The 22,035-nt window shown below is 36.0% G+C and overlaps 2 protein-coding genes and 2 pseudogenes across 2 annotated transcripts; 3 read left to right on the top strand and 1 right to left on the bottom strand.

Moving 5' to 3' along the window:
* Positions 1–358: 358 nt before the first annotated feature.
* On the bottom strand, positions 359–2,431 carry LOC143565048 (receptor-like serine/threonine-protein kinase At2g45590 pseudogene; annotated as a pseudogene).
* Positions 2,432–8,348: 5,917 nt separating this feature from the next.
* On the top strand, positions 8,349–12,503 carry LOC143565047 (vesicle-associated membrane protein 722-like). Its single transcript, XM_077052144.1, has 5 exons — positions 8,349–8,571; positions 9,888–10,029; positions 10,115–10,235; positions 10,383–10,445; positions 12,213–12,503. Exons 1-5 carry the CDS (start codon positions 8,382–8,384, stop codon positions 12,360–12,362), a joined length of 666 nt encoding a protein of 221 aa, XP_076908259.1. The 5' UTR covers positions 8,349–8,381; the 3' UTR covers positions 12,363–12,503.
* A 1,865-nt stretch (positions 12,504–14,368) lies between these two features.
* Positions 14,369–15,927, top strand: LOC143565045 (zinc finger protein CONSTANS-LIKE 16-like). Its single transcript, XM_077052143.1, has 2 exons — positions 14,369–15,306; positions 15,413–15,927. The coding sequence occupies exons 1-2, from the start codon at positions 14,380–14,382 to the stop codon at positions 15,533–15,535; spliced, it is 1,050 nt and encodes a 349-aa protein (XP_076908258.1). The 5' UTR covers positions 14,369–14,379; the 3' UTR covers positions 15,536–15,927.
* Positions 15,928–20,463: 4,536 nt separating this feature from the next.
* The window catches only part of LOC143565044 (cytochrome P450 76T24-like), a 2,452-nt pseudogene continuing 880 nt past the window's right edge, over positions 20,464–22,035 (top strand).

Raw genomic sequence — 22,035 nt, 5'->3', positions numbered from 1 at the left:
TGTAGATGGATTGTAGAGTAGCTTTAGGAGTAAATTAGATGTGTGTAGTGGCGGATGTAGCAAACAAGCAGTCCTCAACTTTCTAGTTTCTACCTCTAAATTTTTCTTCTAAATCCGTCACTAGGTGTCTGTGTGACTTGTCGTTGAAAATATAAATGTTTAATTTTAATATGAATTGACCAAACATCTAGAAATGGTTACTAAAGTGTCATTTTCATTTAGCATAGTAAAGAACCTAAACCACAATGTCATGGAAAGATGAGGTTTGTAAATGAAGCAACATATATACTTTATTTCTTTTTCAATTTTCTTTTCTTTTGAGTAATAATTAACATTTAACAAAGAAGATGGTTGCTTTATCATCATCAATCCTTGAAGAATAAACTTTATGACAAACTCACCGGGGTTTTCTCCGAGACTTGAACGGAATATTTGTCGGCGGCGACGGAGAAAACTCGAACGGCAAATGAGGCGGGTCCGCCTCTCCGGACAACATACCAACAACCTCTCGCATTGTAGGACGTTTAACCGGAGATCGCTGCAGACATAATAGCGCAGTTGTGATACAAACCATTGCTTGTTCTTGATCCAATGAATGAATATTAGGATCAACCAAATCTAAAAGCTTTCCGTTGCGCGCAAGCTGCCTAGCCCATGAAATAAGATTAGCCCTTTCGAATTCGGACATAGGAGAAGCGGTTACTTGAAGAGGCCTACGACCCGAAACCAAAACCAGTAGCAAAACCCCGTAGCTGTAAACGTCACTCTTCTCGGATAGCTGCCCGCCATCACATTTCTCCGGGGCGATATAACAAACAGTTCCTCGCATACTTGGAGTGCTACTAATACCACCGCTTTTAGGGACCTCGCCACTCGGGCATTCTTGGCTGTTTCTTCTTCGGTGTCGAAACTCGCCGCTTAACCCGTCTAACCACCAATCTATACTTGATTTACTACTGTTTTTACTCTTCTTCTGTGGAACAAACTCTTCATCCCTTTGCCACCACATCTCTCCGGTGTGACTCCCTCGTCGTTTCTTCTTCTTCTTTTTCGATAACTCGTCACAAAACTCCTCCTTCCACCACTCCCTCGGCTTCCGATTCTTCTTCTCCGTCTCCGACTTCTTCTTTTGCTTCTTCTCCAATGCGCTCGTGCATTCCACCTCCGACGAGAATGAATCCGTGGCGGTCAGCCAATCTTTCTTCGGCCTCTCTTTCTTTATCTCGCTTCCGATCCACTCCATTACATAATCCTTCATTCTCCCTGACTCGCCACCGCAACTGTCCTGCTTCCACCACCAATCCCTCCCCGAACCACCTCCTCCACCACCGCCGCCCTTCTTTTTCCCCAAAAATCTCCGGTTACTACTGTCAACACTAATCTGATCCGAAACACTCGTCCTCTCCAAATACTCCGAAGGCGAAACCTCCAAATCCACCACCACAACACTACAACTCTCCGGTGATAGATCCACATTCACTACAACATCTCCTGTTACCACACTCTCAGTCTCCTCTTCGGTATTGTTCGCCTTATTAATATTAACATTATTATTATCATCAGCTGTTTCATTTTCTAGATCTCCTTCTTCTTCTTCTTCTTCTTCTTCACCGCATTCGATAAACGATTCAATAACATTAACCTCATTCTCATCCACACCTAAAACTCTCGCCAAACCGAAATCCGCAACTTTCGCATTGAAATCACGGTCTAACAACACATTAGAAGGCTTAATATCACAATGCACAATAGGCTGATCACACGAACAGTGCAGAAACTCAATACCTCTAGCTACATCTAACAATATCCTAAACCTAATTTTCCAATCCATAAGCTCAGGACACTTACGATACAACAACGCGTCTTGTAAGCTTCCGTTCTGCATATACTCATACACTATCAGCATCTTCTTCCTCCGCCGCCGGCTCTGATCGGAACAGAATCCGAGCACGGAGATCACGTGACGCGCGTGCGCTCCACGCGCGGTGTTCACGCGCGTGGATAGCGATAACTCGTTGTGAAACTCACGCTCGCCTTGTAACGAACCGGAACCGTTCATGAGCTTCACGGCAATCTCTTTATTACCGGAACCGGATGGAAGCACGCCTTTGTAAACGGAGCCGAATCCGCCTTGACCGAGACGGTTAGCTGCGGCGAATGATGACGTGGCACGACGGAGAGTTTTGTACGGAAACTGTTGTAACGGTTTTTTCGGTTGCGGAGGTGGAGACTTCAGATCCGCTGGAGCTGTGCGTTTACGTGAGATTTTTCTGTAGGCGATTGCGAGAGATGTGAAGAGGACGAGGAGTAGTGCTCCGGCGAGTGTTGAGTGTAAGACGGTTGAGCCGTGGTGGTGGTGGTGGTTGTACGGTGGTGCAGGCAGTGGTAGTTCCGCCGGAAAGTCCGGTAAGGTCGGTGGAAGTGTAGACATTTAGGAAGTATGTGTTTGTCTCTCTAATTTTCCGGTGAACCAGTGTGAGTGAGTGAGTGAGGATTTAAGTTGACAAAAGGGTGATGGTGTAAATACATGTGGGTGTGGAGTTGACTATGGATAGTCAAAAGGTCATATGCCGTAGTTTGTTTTGTTTTCGGTCATATGGTCATGGTCATAGCTATAGATATAGCTAGAAGTGCAAATGAGCCGAGTTTAAGTTTGACTAGGATCGAGTTCGGCTCTTTTAATTTACACAGAGCTCGACTTGTTTCGACCTTTATATTCAAAGCTCAAACTTGACTCGTTTACTGTTTATCAATTATGTTTATATAATTGTAATTATTTATATATATGTTTTTCTATTATAATTTTATGTATAAAAAATTATATATTATTTAATTATTTTTTTATAACATTATATATATTAATTAATAATTATTAAATATGTATTTTAAAAAATTACATAAATGACAGACTCGTTTAGGCTCGAGCTCGATAAGTGAAGCTTGAGCCCGGGCTCGATTATTAAACGAGCTTACTTTTAAGCTTGGGCTCGGGCTTGGGCTTGATTAAGCTCGGCTCGATCGAGATTTTTAATGAGCCGATCTCGAGTGGCTAGCAAGCAGCTCGGCTAGTTTGCACCCCTAGTCATACCCATATAATGATAATTGAATCGTGTTATTAAACAGTTGTGGATTTAAAAAAAGTTTTATATGGGTTGAAATTTTTTAATTCGCCAGACTATCGCTACATATGTTTTTGATTCAGTCTGGTCGTTTTGGTTGGGTCAGGTCCAAGGTCGCCTATGAGGCAGGTCTGGTGGTCAACCGACCTCAGCCCAACACCCAATAGCCCCGAATATTTATTTTAAAAAGTTATATATGTGTTTTAGAAAAAAAATATGTATTCTTAGTGTTCAAACACAATTATTCAACTAATTTTAGGCCCAAGTTTTTTATCGCCTTCACCCCAAAAAATTTTCACAATCTCGAATACGACCCTGATAGGATCAAATATATAGTAAGAGGATGGCAACCTCTCAGCCCATAGGGTAGATTCGTCACTGTTGTTAAAAGAGAAACAAGTTAATAGGTTAGTTACGTAGCAAAACTGCATCAAACTTGGTTGTGCAGAGCTCGAAGCGTATGCTACGTCGGGTATGGAGTACCTTAGCGTACACTGCCAGCCGGTTTGATACTTCGCTGATACACTACCCCATACGCCTATTAGCATATGGTGCCCTGCTACACGCTATAGCGTACGTCAGGATTAATTTAGAGATTTCATAATTACACTAACATTCGTTTGACCTATTGGGTGTGAACATTTTAGTTGAATGTTCGGCTGTGGTCTTTTAAGGTTAGAAGTCTTGGATTGACATAAATGGTGAAGGCTTGGGCACTCATTTTGTGAAGACATTTATAGTAACTATAATCCCTTTTATTTATTCCCTCTCATCATGCTAAACAAGATACCTAACCCTAATGTTTTGTATAGTTTAAAATTTAAAGTCATCCATAAAAACTTTTAAAGCCCATTAGATGTTCTAATGGGTTAACTTTTGTTAAAATCTCATTAGAAATAGCTCATTAGCAACCCTTGTATTATTATGGGACCTATTTTGGCATAATTACGCAATTAATATCATTTAAATAAATTTGGGTTTAGATCAATTGAACCATAAGTAACTTGGGCGATTTTTGTCTAAACCTGTCGGTTCTTGGTTTGGTATCAATGGTTTGTCGGTTTAATAGCTTGATCTTGTTTGGAACTTGAAACCAATCGCGTAAACTAAATTATACAGTTAACTTCCATTACTTAAATTAAATAATTTTAACAGTTTATAATTTTATATACCATTTTGGTTATTAGATATACTCATTTTGGTTTTAAAAACAATATCCATATAGGAAGCACTTGTAATATTTTTTACCACTTTTAAGTTTCCATTACTTAATGAGTGTAGAACAAATATAGGCCCATAATTTCCATTTTAAATAATGGTTTTCGATCACCATTTATAAAGAATTCTTAAAATATTCATCACTAAAAAAGTGGGAGACTTTTGAACGTTCGAGATGACTAGTTTGTAAAGTCAATAAAAACGAACACGTATTCATAAAGTTGACGTGGGGACTGGTTCGTGGGGACTGGTTCATAAAGTTGACGTGTTCATAAAGTTGAACGCCAACAAAGCAGTCGGCTCGACGACTGCATTCATATTTATGCTGTGCCAACTAGATCGTGAACATGCCAACTAGATCGTGAAAATGCCGACTAGATCGCATTATTAAAACTCGGGCCGACTAGTAAATTATGTGGGACGAGTAGATCATGAACATGAAGATTTCAAAAAACGTTATAAAAAATAGGGCCGACTAGATCGTGAAAATACGAAGTAATTAATAAACTTGTGAAACATTTTCATAATATGTGTTATTATGATTCATATGAAACCTTTTCATAATTTGTTATTTTAATTATTTTGTGTATTTACCTCTCATTCCTGATTAATAAACTTATGTTCATAATTATATTCATCGATACGAGATCCTCACAATTTTAACAACCATTTTACCAATCTTCCGAAAACTTAATTCTCATTTACGAAATATCTAGCCACCTCCACTATACAAACATCCATACTAGCACTACACAGTGCATGACTATTTGTATCCAATACAAATACCACTTGTAGAAAGAAAAAAGGGAGATTCGGTTGCGTCCATAGTTGTTAAAGACAATATGGACTATTAAGAAGGCTAAAATGAACATTTAATATAAACAGAAAGTTGTAGAAGATGTTAGTACTTACTACTAAACTCAGCCAATATCTTCACAAAAATGAGAGAGAGGGGGGGGGGGGTGGTTGGATGTAACATCTCGGATTTTTCGAAATTGTATTCGTTGCGTATAACCCGACCCAGAAATATTTTGGATCACTATTATTAATCAAAAACCAAATAATTATGAATATTTAAATTTCTAATAATTCACTTGAAGCTCTTGTACATTAAATAGTGTTTAAATCTTATTTATATTATCAAAAGTTCATAAAAATGTTCAAAGACCAAAATACAGGGACTAAATGTGACAACGTGTGAAACTTATCCCCCATACCCTCCAGAGCGCCGCGCGACGGCTAGCCTACCTGCTGGCCGCGCAGCGCGGTGGCCCCACTGCACCCAATCTTGGTCCGTCTTCGTTTGTTAACTCGTTTAAGGTATAAAATCGTTTATTTTAGGCATGTTAGAGAGAATTAAGGACCAAGTAATCATAATATAACTAAAATACAACTCTTAATTCGTTTTCCCTTGTCCAATATCAGATCTTTATGAATCTTTTGGTGATTCTTTCCTTAAAACGTATTTACTTGCTTAAACCGGCCAAAAAGCCTATAATTAGTTTGTTTTATGTTTTTCTATATAAACAACCATTAAACATCTGCTGTAAATATTAATCAAACCCTAAAGAACATCCTCCAGCCGTCACCTACCTCTGCTCATTCTCAAACCCTTCGGTTTTTGCATATTCGTTAAAGACACAAGCCTTGACGATTGACTTTGCTTGCTTTAGGACCTTTGACTCATCATTTCTCCTTGTTCTTTCACTTTCTGAGTAAGTTGTAAACTGTAAAATCGTTCATACATATTCCCTAGTCAATAACCTTCAATCAATTTCGGTGATTGAAGGGTGTTGACTGGTCAATTGCTTCAAAACCCGATAAAGGGTAAAACAGTCAACAACTTTGACTTCTAGTTTCCTCATACTTCTGGTCGGATTCAATGTTTGGTCCATAATAATTTTCTTTTCGTAATTAAATTTTAAGGGTCTGACCAAAACCCGACTCCCGACTCAAAGTTCGGATTCTAGTCAGACTCAACTCGTTTAAACATTAAAATCAACATAACTAGAGTTCTACTCATCCGTTTGGATTGATTCCAGCGGCATTAAGTTCGTTTTTATTTATAGTTTCATATCACAAAGTTTCAGATTCTTATCATTAATCTCGTTGGACGCGTATTGGACGACTCGCTTAAATCATTAGTTCGTTTGTCGAATTTATTAATCACTTACCTTCCGTCTAAGGTGAGTTTTATCATTCCCCTATTTTATTCAATTTTCACAAACGTTTTGGGGACATATGCGTATATCATACTATACATACATATCTATATATACATACATATCAAAATAGCAAACGTGTAATTGTGTGTGATTAATCAAATCTATTTGCTATGTGCTTACTTGTTATGTGCTTATGTGTTATTGTATTGATTCGCTTGACATATTCCCTTGGAGAGGGTTCTCATTCTCATTGACCATCGCCCGATTCGCTTGGCAACGGTCTTATTCTCATTATTTGCTCATAGTTGATTTACCGGCGCCCGATTCGCTTAGCAATGGTTTAATCGACAACTTACTTGCTTATGGTTTGATTTCATTACCGCACTTATTACGTTTTGCTTATTTATCATATTAACATTATTTTGGTGTCAAAACTTGGTGGTAAACTCACTCAACATATTTGTTGACAAAAACTCCATTTCCTACGCATATGTAGGTTGCCTGAAGATTGAAGTTGGAAACGTAGACAAGACCTTTGGATATAATCAATATAATCGTTATATGAACTCATATTTGTGTATTTGAATTGTTTTGTATATTTGGATAATGTGTGTAATATTTGTAAATAATTAATTAGATATTGTCATTTATATTTATGATAGTATCTTCGAGCTGTGAGCAATCGGATCACGCCCCGGCATTTCCGCCTTAGGTTGGGGTGTGATAGTAGAGTAACGAAGAGATTCGATGCCAAAATGGAAAAATGTTTCCATTGAAAAACAAAGCGTGAAACGAATGAAATGGAAATTGTAAATTGTATATCGAATAGCAAAATGAAACCTTTAACGCCTACATTACACAATAACACTGTGCCATGAAGATCGTATATCAAAGAAAAAAATATTTTTATAGTATCTATTATCAAGACAAAGTTACCTTTTTGTCAGAGTACAATGGACTTTGAGGCCAAAGCGAAAATTCATTACCACTAATTCACATTTCTAAGGCCATGTGTTAAGAGTTGCTAAGCCCCCATCACCTCAACAATTGAGGCTAAACACCGCCACTTAAGTGCTCGAAAGGAGCAATCGTGACTTGTGAGGCCGGTAGCAGACACGAAAAAGTTGGTAATTTATTTTTTAATTATATATTATTTCACCCTATCATAACACATGTTTTTAAATATGAAATGTGAAACGTCCAATGCCCATCTCACATATCCCATAATATAGAGGTGGGCAAATAAACCGGTTAACCGAACCGACCGAAAATCAAGCCGGAACTAAACCAGTTTGAAACCGATTATGTAGAAACCGGTTTGGAATCGATTATGTAGAAACCGGTTTGGAACCGATTGAAACCGTAGGTTCAGAACCGGTTTGCTACTTTCTCCATCAAAATTGGTTCCAAACCGGTTAACCGAACCGAAACTGGCTAAAACTGGTCAAAACCCGAATCGAAACCGATCGTAACATGGTAAGAAACCGGTTTCAACTCGAACCGAAACCTGCAATGAACCGATTTTGACTTTTGTTGACCAAACCGAAAACTGGTTTTGAGTTTTAAACCGGTTTATACACCTCTACCATAATATATAGCCTAAACATGATTAAAAATATCAAAACCAAATTTTAACACTATTAATTAATTTACACATCATCCATCCCATCCAAATCCGTCACTAAACTTGGTTGGATTTCTATTTCTAAATCCGCTAATTCCATCCGATTCAGTTACTTTCGGTCCGTCCCGTATCTATATCTACAGTGTAAACAAACAAATAAACAGACGTATCACACTTGAAATTAAAGCCAAAGTAAACCCCCAAATCACACCAAATTAGGGTTTCCATTCCATCAAACTTCATACATCAATCGCCATGGGCCAACAGTCGTTGATCTACAGCTTTGTCTCCAGAGGCACCGTGGTTCTCGCCGAGTTCACCGACTTCACCGGCAATTTCACCTCTATTGCCTCCCAATGCCTCCACAAGCTTCCGACCACCAACAATAAGTTTACTTACAACTGCGATGGCCATACCTTTAATTACCTCGTTGAAGATGGCTTCAGTAAGCTTTATTTCTCATTCTAGGGTTTTATTTTTAATTTTTATTTATATGATTAATGGTTTATAAATAGGAAGCTTATGAAACTTAGACAGAATTAGAGAACTCATATACTATATACTCATCCTATATATATATATGTATATATTGGATATATGTAAGGCTGTAAAAGAACCGAACCGAACAAGGACTTGTTCGTGTTTGTTCGATAAGGTTTTATTGGATAAGAGAATGGTTTCCGAACGACTAATTGAATGGAATTTTTTGTTCGTGTTTGTCTGATAAGGAAATGAGGTTGTTTGTGAACGGTTTACGTACATAACAAATGGACGTAAAATCACATACGATGCTTTATTTGATTTGGCTAGATGAGAATGGTTGGTGTCGAATGGTTAGCTGCGGTTACCAAGTTTGTGTTGGTGTTTATTTAACATTCATAAACATATGTGAATTTATATATTAATTAATTAATTAATCACATGATACTTATATATACGTATAATTGTATTATAGTTAATAATTTTGCTTAAATTTACATGATAAGATTAGAGAAGTCGTTAAAATGTCTTAAAAACCTTTGATGAACAAACATAAACAAACAAACATTAATGAACATAAACGGACGTAAACGAACACATTATCGAATGTTCATGAACACAATTACGAACATGGCGTTTGCTCGTGCTTGTTCATGTTTGCTCATTTATCAAATGAGCAAACATAGCCGAATAGTTCGCCGAACGTTTGGTTCGTTTACAGCCCTACTGGAAACAGATATTTAAGTTGTATGCATCTTTATGAAGGAGAAAATGCTAAGAGTTAATAATAATAACATAACATAACGACAAATGTTTACACCCTGCTGGCGGTGCACCCATATAAAGTATGTATGTGTGAACACTCGGGTGGGTAAAAGTGAAACTGCATTAATTTTGACGTTATTTTACTAATCTTGTGAAAATAACGTTAAAAGTGGCGGAAGTTTAATCAGGCATCATGTGGTGGCGTTGATAGCCGAAAGACAAGGCTACACGCACCAATCGGCTGGTGTCCTGGTGGTTGAGTGTTATGTGCCTTATGTCCAAGGCTTGATGCAAAACTACTATCGAGCCGGGGGTCTCACCGGAAGCAGCCTCTCTATTCTTACGGAGTAGAGGTAAGGCTGTCTACATCTTACCCTCCTCAGACCCTGCCGTAGCTTTGCTATTGGTGTGATTTACTAAGTACGATGATGATGATGATGATGATGAACGACAAATGTTATAGATGTTAATGAATATTGAATTTCGTGTTTAATTGTTTGCTTTTGAATCATGAAGCTTTCTGTGTTGTGGCTGCTGAATCTGCTGGCAGACAAGTTCCAATGGCTTTTCTTGAACGAATCAAGGATGACTTTAACAAAAAATATGGTGGTGGGAAAGCTGCTACAGCTATTGCCAATAGTCTGAACAAAGAATTTGGGTAATCTGATTCTTTGTTTAGTTACAATATTCGTATAATCTTTCCTGATTAATTACATATTTAAGGTTAAGCTTATTATTACCAGACCTAAGCTGAAGGAGCAGATGCAGTATTTTGTTGATCATCCTGAAGAAATTAGCAAGCTTTCAAAGGTCAAGGCTCAGGTCTCAGAAGTCAAAGGTGTGATGATGGAGAACATCGAAAAGGTAATCCTTTTTGCATGTGTAGGTTAAATTGTCACACACATGCGGTTATGTACACTCGCACACCCCTTTCAGTAATTAATGGGACATGAAAGATTCCAAGTACACATGTTGGCTTTATTCTGATATTATAGTTGTTTGAATATATAGGTTTTAGACCGTGGCGAGAAGATAGAGCTTCTTGTGGATAAAACTGAAAACCTTCGTTCTCAGGTAAGTGAATTCACGTTCTTATCGGGATAGTAGCTGTAAGTTAGTACAGAAGATTGACTTCAAACACTAAATGTAAAATTTTAAGAAGTCATTAAAGAGATCACAGTATGAATAAGCTACTTTTGACGTCTTTCTATCTGCTTTGAGCTTAGTTGGGCTTTTATAATCGTATAAGAAATCTTTGATTTGTCAGTCTACACTTCATTTTAATCTCTTCATATCAGTATGTGTATAGGTGTCTTTATATCATTCCTTGGGACTGTATAGTGTACTCATTTGCTTCGCTGGCTTCATATGTATCTACACAATTCAATCATGTTGCATTATAATTTATATACTACTTGATTACTCTCCTGTTCATTTTGTATTATTTAACTGGAAAAGTGTATGCATACTGACATATCATGTTAACGGCTGGTTTAATGTGTACTATTTTGCTTAATGCTTAGAACTAAATCTGATTGTATGTTCTTAGTTTTCTGGAGCTTAAGTCTTAACTCTTGTTACCAATATGTATAATATAGGTGTATAATGGAAAAGCAACTGTATTATGAAAAGTAAACTTCTCATAGGAATTTTACATCCTTCAAATCAAGTTTTGAAACGGTCAATAATTCTGGAAGCTCATTTCCATTCATGACTATAAATGTGATTGTAATGATGACTAGCAGCATCTACAAAAGCATTTACATTTATACTGTTTTCTCACTTAGTAACTAGTAAAATAATAGAAATTTATATGCTTCAGAGTTCAAACAAAATTTGTGCCATGCATTTTTGTGACACACTTACGTTTTTATACATAGAAATTGTGCTATAAAAACACCCTAACTTGGTAGAAGGTGTTCTTGAAAGACATGTGGTGACATGTCGAGATGTTTTTATGTGCATATGGTATACGTTGTGTTATTGTGTCACTTTAGCAGAAATTTGAATACTATGTTTTAAGGCTTGCATCACAAACGGATGATGCCTTTTCATTTGTATGGTGGAAGTTTATTTAATTCTGTATTTTCTCTTTTTTAGAAAGAAAGGTTAAATAGTTCCTTTCTAAAACCAGTGACATAATTTCTTTTTCGAGACGGCCATAAAATAAAAATTGAAACCTTTCCCTTTTTTACAGGGTCCCAATTCAAAGCAACTTTTTTTTTTTATATTTATCACTTATCATTGATAGCACACAAGATACCTTTATTTTGTTATAGTTGGGTGGTACTTTAGGTATTTGGTGACTTCTCAAAATATTTTTCTTGTGACCAAGTGAGTAAATTTTCAAACCAATATTTATAACTTACACATGAACCGTTTAAGATGAAGCCCCTTTTTACAGCTCTGATATAATTCCAAATGTGGAATTTGGAATTTACATTTGGATTTCATCTGTTATGTTTTCTTCATTGCTGCTTTTTTATTTTATGACCATGTTATAAGAAGCATGCGTCATTATTAGTGGTGGCATAGTGGACAGGTTACACAGATCGGGTAAAGATTAACCCAAAACACTGTCTAAGAGCTTTATTTTCTTATAAATAATCATATGTGAAAATATTACAAAGTTGTATATTTTTAGTAGTTCTTTGACTAAAACAAGCCTGGAAGTCTTATAAGATTAATAATAATACCCTTAGGGGGACATGCGTCCTGTTTCATGAGCTCTCTCTAAACGTAACTTATATTAAACGAATCCGTACATCAGTAAAACGATTTAAAATGCCACCTCAAATCTTTATATTTTACATCGTATAATGGATCTACCGTATGTTACAGGCACAAGATTTTAGGACACAAGGCACACAAATGAGAAGAAAAATGTGGCTGCAGAATATGAAGATAAAACTTATAGTTCTTGGAATCATCATTGCCTTGATTCTCATCATTGTTCTCTCGGTCTGTGGTGGCTTCAACTGTGGCAAGTGAAGTACATACACATAATCTCTCATTTCCTTGTTTATTTGTTTCCCATGTTTTTACTATCTGCTATCAAAAAGCCTATGTTGTGTGAATGTTTGCTATTTTGTACCTCTAGACCATGGTCACTGGTCGGTAACTTTGTAGTAGAATCATTTTCGGGGGAGGGTATGTTAAACGGGGCTTATCGACATGGACAAGATTGTTTCGGCTTTTTCTTAAATTACAAAGTTGCTCCATATCCTGTCACTTTTTATTCTATTGCATCTGAAAACATTATTGGAAAACAACATTTTAGAATGATGATTATGTTTTGAGAATGTTGGTTTTGTCTTTGGCTCAATTTGTTATTTTGTTGTATACGTGGAAGGTCATTTAAAAGTCGTACTGAAGTGGGTCTATTGGCATTGATGTTTCGAGGCTATGTGGTTTTGAGCTTTCATGTCCACTAACACATCAAGTGGATAAAGATAACAGAACGAAATTAACCGTTGATATGAATGGAAATAACCTTAAAGCAGGACCACAGTGGCTATGAATCCTTCGTACTATCAGTGTAAAATGAATGAGTTGTATGTATCCTTGGATGGCGAGTATAAACTAAAATCGGACAGGACATTGAATCCTTGATCAGTTTATTAACTTAAGGTTTGAATCATGTTTCTGCGGTATTATAATGGTCATTTAGTCTGGCTCATGATTTGAAAACGATACACTAAACAGAAAGCGTTACCCCATTTGTGAAACGGATATGACTAGCCGACATCGTAAAAAACCTATCGTCCATTGAATTGCCGATAACCTCATTCGTAAAAACCATGCGATAGTACACATAATTGATGGCCTAACTACTGATGCTAACTCTCTCTTTTCTTTTTTCTTTGTTTTATTTTCAAACGAGTAATTTTGATGATTCAAGAATGCTATTACTTGAATTTGAAGTTCGCAGTTACTTCGATTGGAAGTATCGTAGCAATGGAATAATTAAGTCATACATGTAAAATGAAATTGAAAACAATACATCAACAAAACTGGAACTATTAACATAACAGCCACAGTTCACTCTAAATACGCCTAACACTTTATACGACCAATTAACCCAACCTGATTACAACTTCAAACCCACATCAATCTTCCCATGATAAAGACAAAATTCCCAACCTATCTTTTTTTACCAAAGATAAGATGGTGCTTTAATATCCCCCAACCATGCTCGCCACCGATGTTGTCTTGCCATTAGACACCATGTCGTTTCTCACATTCCATAAGCACCAAAATGAGACAAATTGCATGAAAAAGCTTCGCTTTTCTCCCCGGCAACTTGGTGAATTTATGAAGGTCCAATAAGCCTCTTTAAGACCAAAAACAAATATAGTTCTTGAAGATAGTAAGAATGATATATGTGAATGCTGTTTAAATATCTAAAAGCTTTGTTACTTATGTCATATCAAATAAAAACACACCAACAAAAATAACCGTTATTTCAACTGTCGTGTAAGTTGTTTGGTAACCAACTAAAATATTATAATCAATAATAATAATAGTACCAAAAAGTTGTTAAAAGTGGCCATTGGAGAGACCTTCCTAGCCCACATGCCAATGGACCCATAAAAATCCCCAAGAGAGAATATTCACCAATCAGAAATCAGAATCCAAGATAACCCTAATCACTCGACGAATCAGCCACCTGATACGAGCCATATGACCATGTCACGGGTCCACAAAACCGGCCCCTCGAGCCTGTTTGATCACAAAACGTGACTTTTGGGGACCAACACAACAATCAACAATTGTAATGATCAATGTTGTGATATATATATCTGCAATGTCACATTGACATTATTTTACTATTTTAAGACCTTTTAGTACTTAACAAGTTACTATTTTAGTACTTTATAGAGTGACATTAAATTATTAAGTCCCTTTTCATTATAAAAAAAAAGTGATATGAACTTTAACGTTATTAAGTTGTGAAACTTTTCATTTGATTGCAGGAAAGAAAAGAGTTTATGTTGTCGGTGGTAAAATGGCAAGGGTGTGTGACAGCTGTGCAAGAAAGCGGGCTCGATGGTATTGCGCTATTGATGACGCTTTCCTTTGTCAAAGTTATGATAACTCTATACATGGGGCTGACCAGGCGGGTGGTCAGCATGAGAGGGTGCTTCTCCAGATAGCACCCTCTAAGCTGCTGGTTGGTTCAGGTGAACTTGTACCAACCTGGCACCATGGGTACACCCGTCGTGCGCGTACTCCACGACGGGCTAAGTGTTCTCTCAAGGTAGAAGGAAAGAACAAGGTGGTAAACTCTTCGGTTCGTGTAGTTCCCGAGATAGGTAGTTTAGATGCATCATTGCTTGATGATAGCCATGATGATGAAGAGCTAGAAAAATGTCTTGTGTATCGCGTTCCGGTCTTTAATCCTTTCGAAACTGAATTATGCAATGATTGTAATGAAATAGGTAGGAGCGTGGATGATATTCATCGGTTTGATCACCCGACAGATGATTTGGAGCTCTTGGAATTTGTTGATGATGTTGAAAGCTTATTAGGGAAGGAGTTTGATAATAATACATCATGTAGGATTGAAGATTTGGGGCTAACTAACAATTATAAAGAAGAAGATGATATTAAATATATAGGAACTTGTTTTGATGAAAATATAGTGAAGGTTGAAGATAAAGAAGTGGAAACAATTTCAGGCTTTGATTTTGATGCAACTAAGGAAACACTAGAATGGGACTTTGATTATGAATCTTCAATGATGATTAAAGAGGAGGAGAATACGACGATGGTGTTAAGCGATCAATGTAACGAAGGGAAGTCGAGAACATCAAGCATGCTTTTGAGGCTAAACTATGAAGATGTGATCAATACTTGGGATGACCAAGGTTCTCCTTGGACAAACGGAACCCGGCCAGAACTCAATTCTGATGATTACTGGCCGGATCTCATGGTTCTTTATCTATCTATACATCTGTCTGTCTGCCTGTCTATTTATAAATCCATTAGTCTCCGTTCTCTTATTTATTTATTTATTTATTTAAGAAATAATATTTTAGGTGACGCAATGGGCGTGGAGTAACAAACCTTCATACCGAGGCATAGGAGGACGTGACGAAGGAAGAGAAGCAAGGGTGTCAAGGTATAGAGAGAAAAGAAGATCACAATTATTTTCGAAGTAGATAAGGTATGAAGTGAGAAAACTAAATGCGGAGAAAAGGCCAAGAATGAAAGGGAGATTTGTGAAAAAGGAAACCTTTGAACTTCCATCTTCAACTTCTAGTTTCCCAACTTATGTTATGAAAAGCAACTAGTACTAAACTACTAATTAAATCCGTCGACAATAAGCTTTGCTCAGTAGTTTGTTGCCTGGTTTTTGACAACCAACCGCCCAAATTTACTTGTTTTCTTTGCAAGATTGGGAAGAGTTGGCTAGTCCTTAGATTTTTCTGGTCAAACTAATATGATGAAAATGTGATATTGGTTGTACTTTCATCTTATCTATGATGTGTATATATGATAATAATGATGCATGTATAGTTGCATTTTGAGTTGCACTTAAATGAAAATTTAAGCAAAATTGATGTGATAAATTAAATGATCAACAATGTCATTTGTTGCTTATATAAATCAACTCGAAACGAATGTTTAGTGCTGGAAGCCTTTCCATATCAATCTTGTGATATTGCATAGACCATGTAACCAGTGGCGAAGCTTGGATGAGTTCGTCGCCGGGGTGGGGGAGGGGGATTTTAAGTCGAAAATGGGTAAATTTGCACCACTGCGCAAAAAAACGAAGGGCCCCGGGGCCCAACTAAACTTCGCCCATGCATGTAACAACATTATGGGACATCCAATTTTTAATCGAATTTATTGAGGTGGCCAACCGCTAATAGTTAGTGAGTTAAGAACTCAAATCACATAGAAGTTGCGATGATCTTCTTCGACTTCCTCAAACTTGTAATCTTGTTCCTCCTTTTGAAAAAGGTCGATCATTTGATCAATAATCTCGTAAACACCCTCATTCTGTGTGGATAATATTGCTCTAGAGATTATATAATACGAATAATATACATTGTTTTGAATTGAGGGAAAGACTGCATTGACCAATTCTTCTATAGAGTTTTCTCTATTAGGTCATGCAATCAAGTATGCAGATAAACTTTACTTCTATCAACTCTTCAGTTCCATCACCGACTCTTAAAAGAAAATTGACAAACCACGGATCATTCAACATTCTCATATTTATGGTCAACCGAAACTTTTTAGTCAAATACCAAAGAGGCGAATTTCGTAAGCTAGAATCTACAATATGCGCTTGAGGGTTGCATTTGATAACTTACAACACGTGTCTGAAGTTATGTCTTATAACCATTATCTATCTTTTTACAAAATGGGTGACAAACGCCTACAATGTCTTGCAATGTTCGATCGACAACCACTATTGCATGCCAGCCATATGATTAGTTTGGCTAACCTAATTTCAGGGCCCACTTTGTTTTGTGATGTTGCACCTCCAAATATTAGTAGGTTAAAGAGAATTTTGAATCTCTGACTGAATTGTTTCCCCTCCCATAGAATTAGTCGCAGCACCTGGTGAAGCCGTTGTGAGAGAAATAAGACCACGTGAACGAACATGAACTAGCAAAGCTTTGTTGAAAAATGTTTTTCCCGTTCCAACTAGAACATCTTTAAAGAACACATATGGAAAATCATTATCCACATGTGCCATGATCTCATCAAACATGACTTCTTTGTTAGAATTATGTGAATGTTTTATAAGTGTTCATTTCCATAACTATCCGGTACCCCTCATGTACCTCACCATGCCCTACATTTTAGTGAAATATGAATCAAGATGCTTGCATGAGCCCAAAAAAAACTGTCAAAAGATTAAAAATAAAAAGTTGCAACTTATACCTTTTAAAGAGTTACACATTGATACGATAATGATTTGTATACTATGATCCGCACCTCTATATTGAACAAACTTTATATTGAAATGTTGAGAAAAATATGCACGTCGCAACTATACGTTTGGTTTTTTGAAAATATAATACATTAAAACATATAGAAATAAACAAAAATTAATAAATAAAATTGTAAAACACAAGAGAAAAAATAAGGGAGTGGAAAAGTATACGTTGCTTAAATTTACAAAAGTTTAGTATAATTGGGAAGTAAATGATGTAATTATAAAGAATTAAATGTGTCGTTGAGGCATTGGATTAAAGGCCATAATACCCTATTAACTTATTTGAGACATGCAATAAGGGTAATACAGTGAGCAACGATAATTGCAATACTTCAATTTTAAAAGGCATCATGAGGTACATGAGGAGTTTGATGTTGAAGCTGAACGCTTATGTGCCAGATATTCATTTAATTCTGACCAAAAAAAAAAAGTCTATGTTTGATGAGATTATTGTCATGGAACATGTGGATAATGATTCTCCATACGTGTCCTTTATAGTGGTTTTCACCCATAGATTGTAGGAAACAATAACAAAAATATAATTTAAGAAACTTTTATCTGGTAGAATCTACCATTTGTTGATAAGCAACACTTTTTGTCAGAATTAACTAACTGAATATTTGGCACATAAGTATTCAGCTTCCACAACTTCCCTTTTATGCATACTTTTAATATGTTTTTTTCCCCATATTTTAAACAAATACGTAACAAAAACTTTTAATTTTTTTTTATGTATCCACATGATTTGTAGCATGTTAACTAGGTTAGTCAAGGCTTTAATGCTAAAATGTAGGAAAATTAATGTATTTAGGGTAGCTGATATAAAAATTAATAAGAATTGTCTAATGTAGAAAATTAAGGGAGAGTTATTAATGGCATAAAGAGCAAGTTTGGGATTGAGTTTAAAAATAATTTATTGGTTAATTGGTTTTTTCAAAAAGCAATAAGTTAAAAAAGTGTTTCAAAGTCATAAAAATCTTTTTTATTTTAGCCTTTTAAAATGGTTAAAAAACTGTTTTTAAAAGTCAAAAATCATGGCTTTTAAAAATGGTTTTTTTAAAAAGCCAACAAGTCAACAAGCTGTTTTCAAGGAGTAATTACGAATTAATTTAAAATAAATTTGTTGACTATTTTTTTACTGCTCAACTCACTTTTTTTTAATCATGTACATAATAACTACTATAGATAAAAAAAAAAGAAAACAACAGTTGCCGCCTTAAGCAGGTCATTGGTCCACGTGGCTTGGCATGATTGGGCCACGTCAACATTTTTTTTTGTTTTTTTAAAGCAATTTTAATATAAAGCATTTTGTTCTGTATGATTTAGTGTTGATGCCGTTGATACCAATCGAATCACGTGAGTTCAAGGCAACAACTATAACTCATACATGTAACTAAGATGATTTTTTATTTTTATAGCATTTTTTAAATAGTTTGCCTTCATTAAGTTTTATATGTTGTATGAATTTTATGCCTAACATATTTTTTAATACTAAATTGAAAATTGTTAACATGACTAAAACTTTTTATTTATTTGCATGTGTGGTACATTTTAGTAACATATGAATTAAGATGCTTGTGTGATCCGTTTGTTTCGGTGTCTATTGCGTATGCATATGCCCATTTAAATATAATTCATTGTGATTTGTAAACATCTTCTGTTGTTAGCATATATGGATATAAATATTATATGGTTTTAATTGATAGTTTCTTACATTTGTCCTGAGTTATCATCTTAAATTAAAATCGGAAAGCTTTACTAATTTTGCTAAATTTCATCAATTGACACTCACACAATTTAACAGTAAAATCAAAGCCTTCTAGTGCGATCTTAGGGGTGAATTTGACAATCATGAATTCAAATCCTTAGCCGATACTAGCTATTTGATTTATTTTTTAGTTCTCCTGTTCACAAACCTCTAAACAAAATGGCCATGAGGAATAAATGATCCGATGGTTAAATAACAGTGCACTCAGACTTCTTACCCATGTCCGACTCCCCCCATATTTTTGGGTTGAAGCTGTTCATACCGCCACATACCTACATAACATTCTCCCAACTAAACGCCTTAATTTCTCCACTACACACTTCACCCTATACCTTCATCACCCGTCACACAAACACATTCGTGTGTTCGGTTGTGTCCTCTATCCAAACATGTATGATACTATGCCTTATAAATTACATCTTCGATCTGTGCAAGTTATTTTTCTCAGCCAACCCCCCCCCCCCCCCCCTCAAATTACCGAGGGTATCGTTGTTACGAAACCTCTACGAATTGGGTTATGGTGTCCCAACATGTCGTATTTGACGAAACCACACTTCCCTTTTTCGAACCAACTTGATCTTCCTGAAAACCTATAACTTCTTAGATGATGACCCACTTCCATTACGTTTCACAATCGGACTAAACACCACTAGTCAACCTACCTACACACCTACAAACCCAACCCACTAGACCCATTCCTTGACCAAGATTAATAATAAACACCCAAATATTGAAATCACATACCGTATTAAGTTTATTATTATGTTAATTTGTCAAATTAACCTAAAAGTTAGTTGGTCGTTATTAGGGGTGCAAACGAGCCGAGCTACTTGCGATCTACTCGAGATTGGCCCGCTAAAAAGCTCGATTGAGTCGGGCTTAATTGAGCCCGAGCCCAAGCTCAAACCTAAAAAATGCTCATTTAATAAACGATCCTGAGCCCGAGCTTCACTTATCAAGCTCGAGCCGGCTTGCGAGCCTAAACGAGTCTGTCATTTAAATAATTTTTTAATAATATATTAAATAATTATTAATTAATATATATATAGTGTTATGAAAAAATAAATATAAATAACTAAATAATATATATTATTTTATACACAAAATTAAAATAGAAAAAAATATATAAAAAGAATTATAATTATATAAATTGGTAAATAGTAAACGAGCCGAGCCGAGCCCGAGCCGAGCTCAAGCTTCAAAATCCATTCACGAGCCAAGCTCGAGCTTTGAAAATATAGCTCAAAAGGAGCTCGAGCTCCATATAAGTTAAACGAACCGAGCTAGAGCCTAGAGCTCGACTCTTTTACACCCCTAGTCGTTATACGTGAGTACGTGACACACTATAAATATGTAGTGTCATTAACAAATATTCAACTATAACCTCAACACACAAACCTATGGATTATCTTTCTTTCTTTCTTTTGTTTTCTTTCCTTTCAACATTAGTCTATTTCATCCACATCAACATCTCTAGCCACCACAACTCACGGCTTCCACCAGGACCTTACCCTTTTCCGATAATCGGAAACCTTTTACAGGTTACCAACAACCCACACCGCGATCTAGCCACACTCTCTAAACGTTATGGCCCTTTAATGTCGCTTAAGCTCGGATGTAGAACAACCATAGTTAATATCTGATATGGCTAAAGACTTTTTAAAAACACATGATCAGTCAATATCTGGCCGATCAACTCCAGACACTGCCCGAGTGGTGGACCTATATAAACACTCTGTAGCGTGGTTGCAGCCCGGAGGTCATTGGCAAAGACTGCGTCGGATAATTAAAGAATATGTGATCTCTATGCAACATCTAGATGCTAACGAACTCCTACGAAAGCAGAAAGTATGAGTCGATCGACTAACAAACTTTTTATGTTAAATTTATGCTTATATTTTGGTTAAAATGCACGAGCATAAATAATCTTGGCTATTAATTTATCATTAAAAGCTATATAAAAATGATATAGCTCTTAATCAATATTTTTCTACCTTTTCTATCCTAGCAAGTATTGTACACTTGTGTAGCCAGATCATAAAATTATAACAAATTATATGTGTGTTTATAATATAGGAATACACGTAAATTTACCCACATATTCATATAGAAATTCAAGTATACTCAGATAACCATGATGTATTACAATGGTCATGTTAAAATCTAAAATAAATATAAAAATAAAAGGTTCTCGCAGTTCTTACATTAATTAGTTATGGTTTTAAGTCTACATTACGTATAGGCGGATAAAGTGTAAAAAATAATTATCCACGAAGAATGTGAAGGATACAGGACGCAGGATGCAAGACGTCTATTTTAGGGCAATGTTATATGTGTCCATAAAGTTACAAGTAGTTTTAGATGCACCTTGCAATGGTTTGCACACACCATTATATTCACACGCTTCTTTCATGCATAACGATACAACTTGGCATATTGTTGTACATTAAATGAATTCTGGTATTTGGTTAAACGCAATGCTGCAACTAGTTTAGACGCGTTGTACTAATTGGATAACTTAGACGTGTCTTTGTAGCTAGTTTAGATGAACAATTTTTTTTTAGAATAAATAATTGTAATATATATTTTTTTATTATGGTTCTAGGTACAAGAACTTCTTGATCATGTTAATCAATGTTGTATAACTCAAAAGGCAGTCAACATAGGTGGAGTTGCATTTACGACATCGATTAATATTATCTCATGTTTTCCACAAATGTCGCTCAACATGACTCCGAGTCTGCACAAGAATTCAAGGACGCGGTATGGGCTTTAATGGAAGTTCTAGGGAAGCCTAATATAGCCGATTTTTTCCCGTTTCTTAAACCATTTGATCCACAAGGATTAGGGAAACAGGGAAATGTTTATGGCAACAAAATATTATCTGTAATTGATAGGATCATCGATCAACGATTGAAAACAAGGTCGGGTAAATCACC

This window comes from Bidens hawaiensis, unplaced genomic scaffold, assembly GCF_021521415.1.
Source record: "Bidens hawaiensis isolate Kalapana, Puna unplaced genomic scaffold, B.hawaiensis_p1.1 tig00022253_1, whole genome shotgun sequence".
In the NCBI taxonomy this organism is placed as follows: domain Eukaryota; kingdom Viridiplantae; phylum Streptophyta; class Magnoliopsida; order Asterales; family Asteraceae; genus Bidens; species Bidens hawaiensis.
Note: the sequence above shows the minus strand (reverse complement) of the source record. Positions and strands in the feature narration are given on the sequence as shown.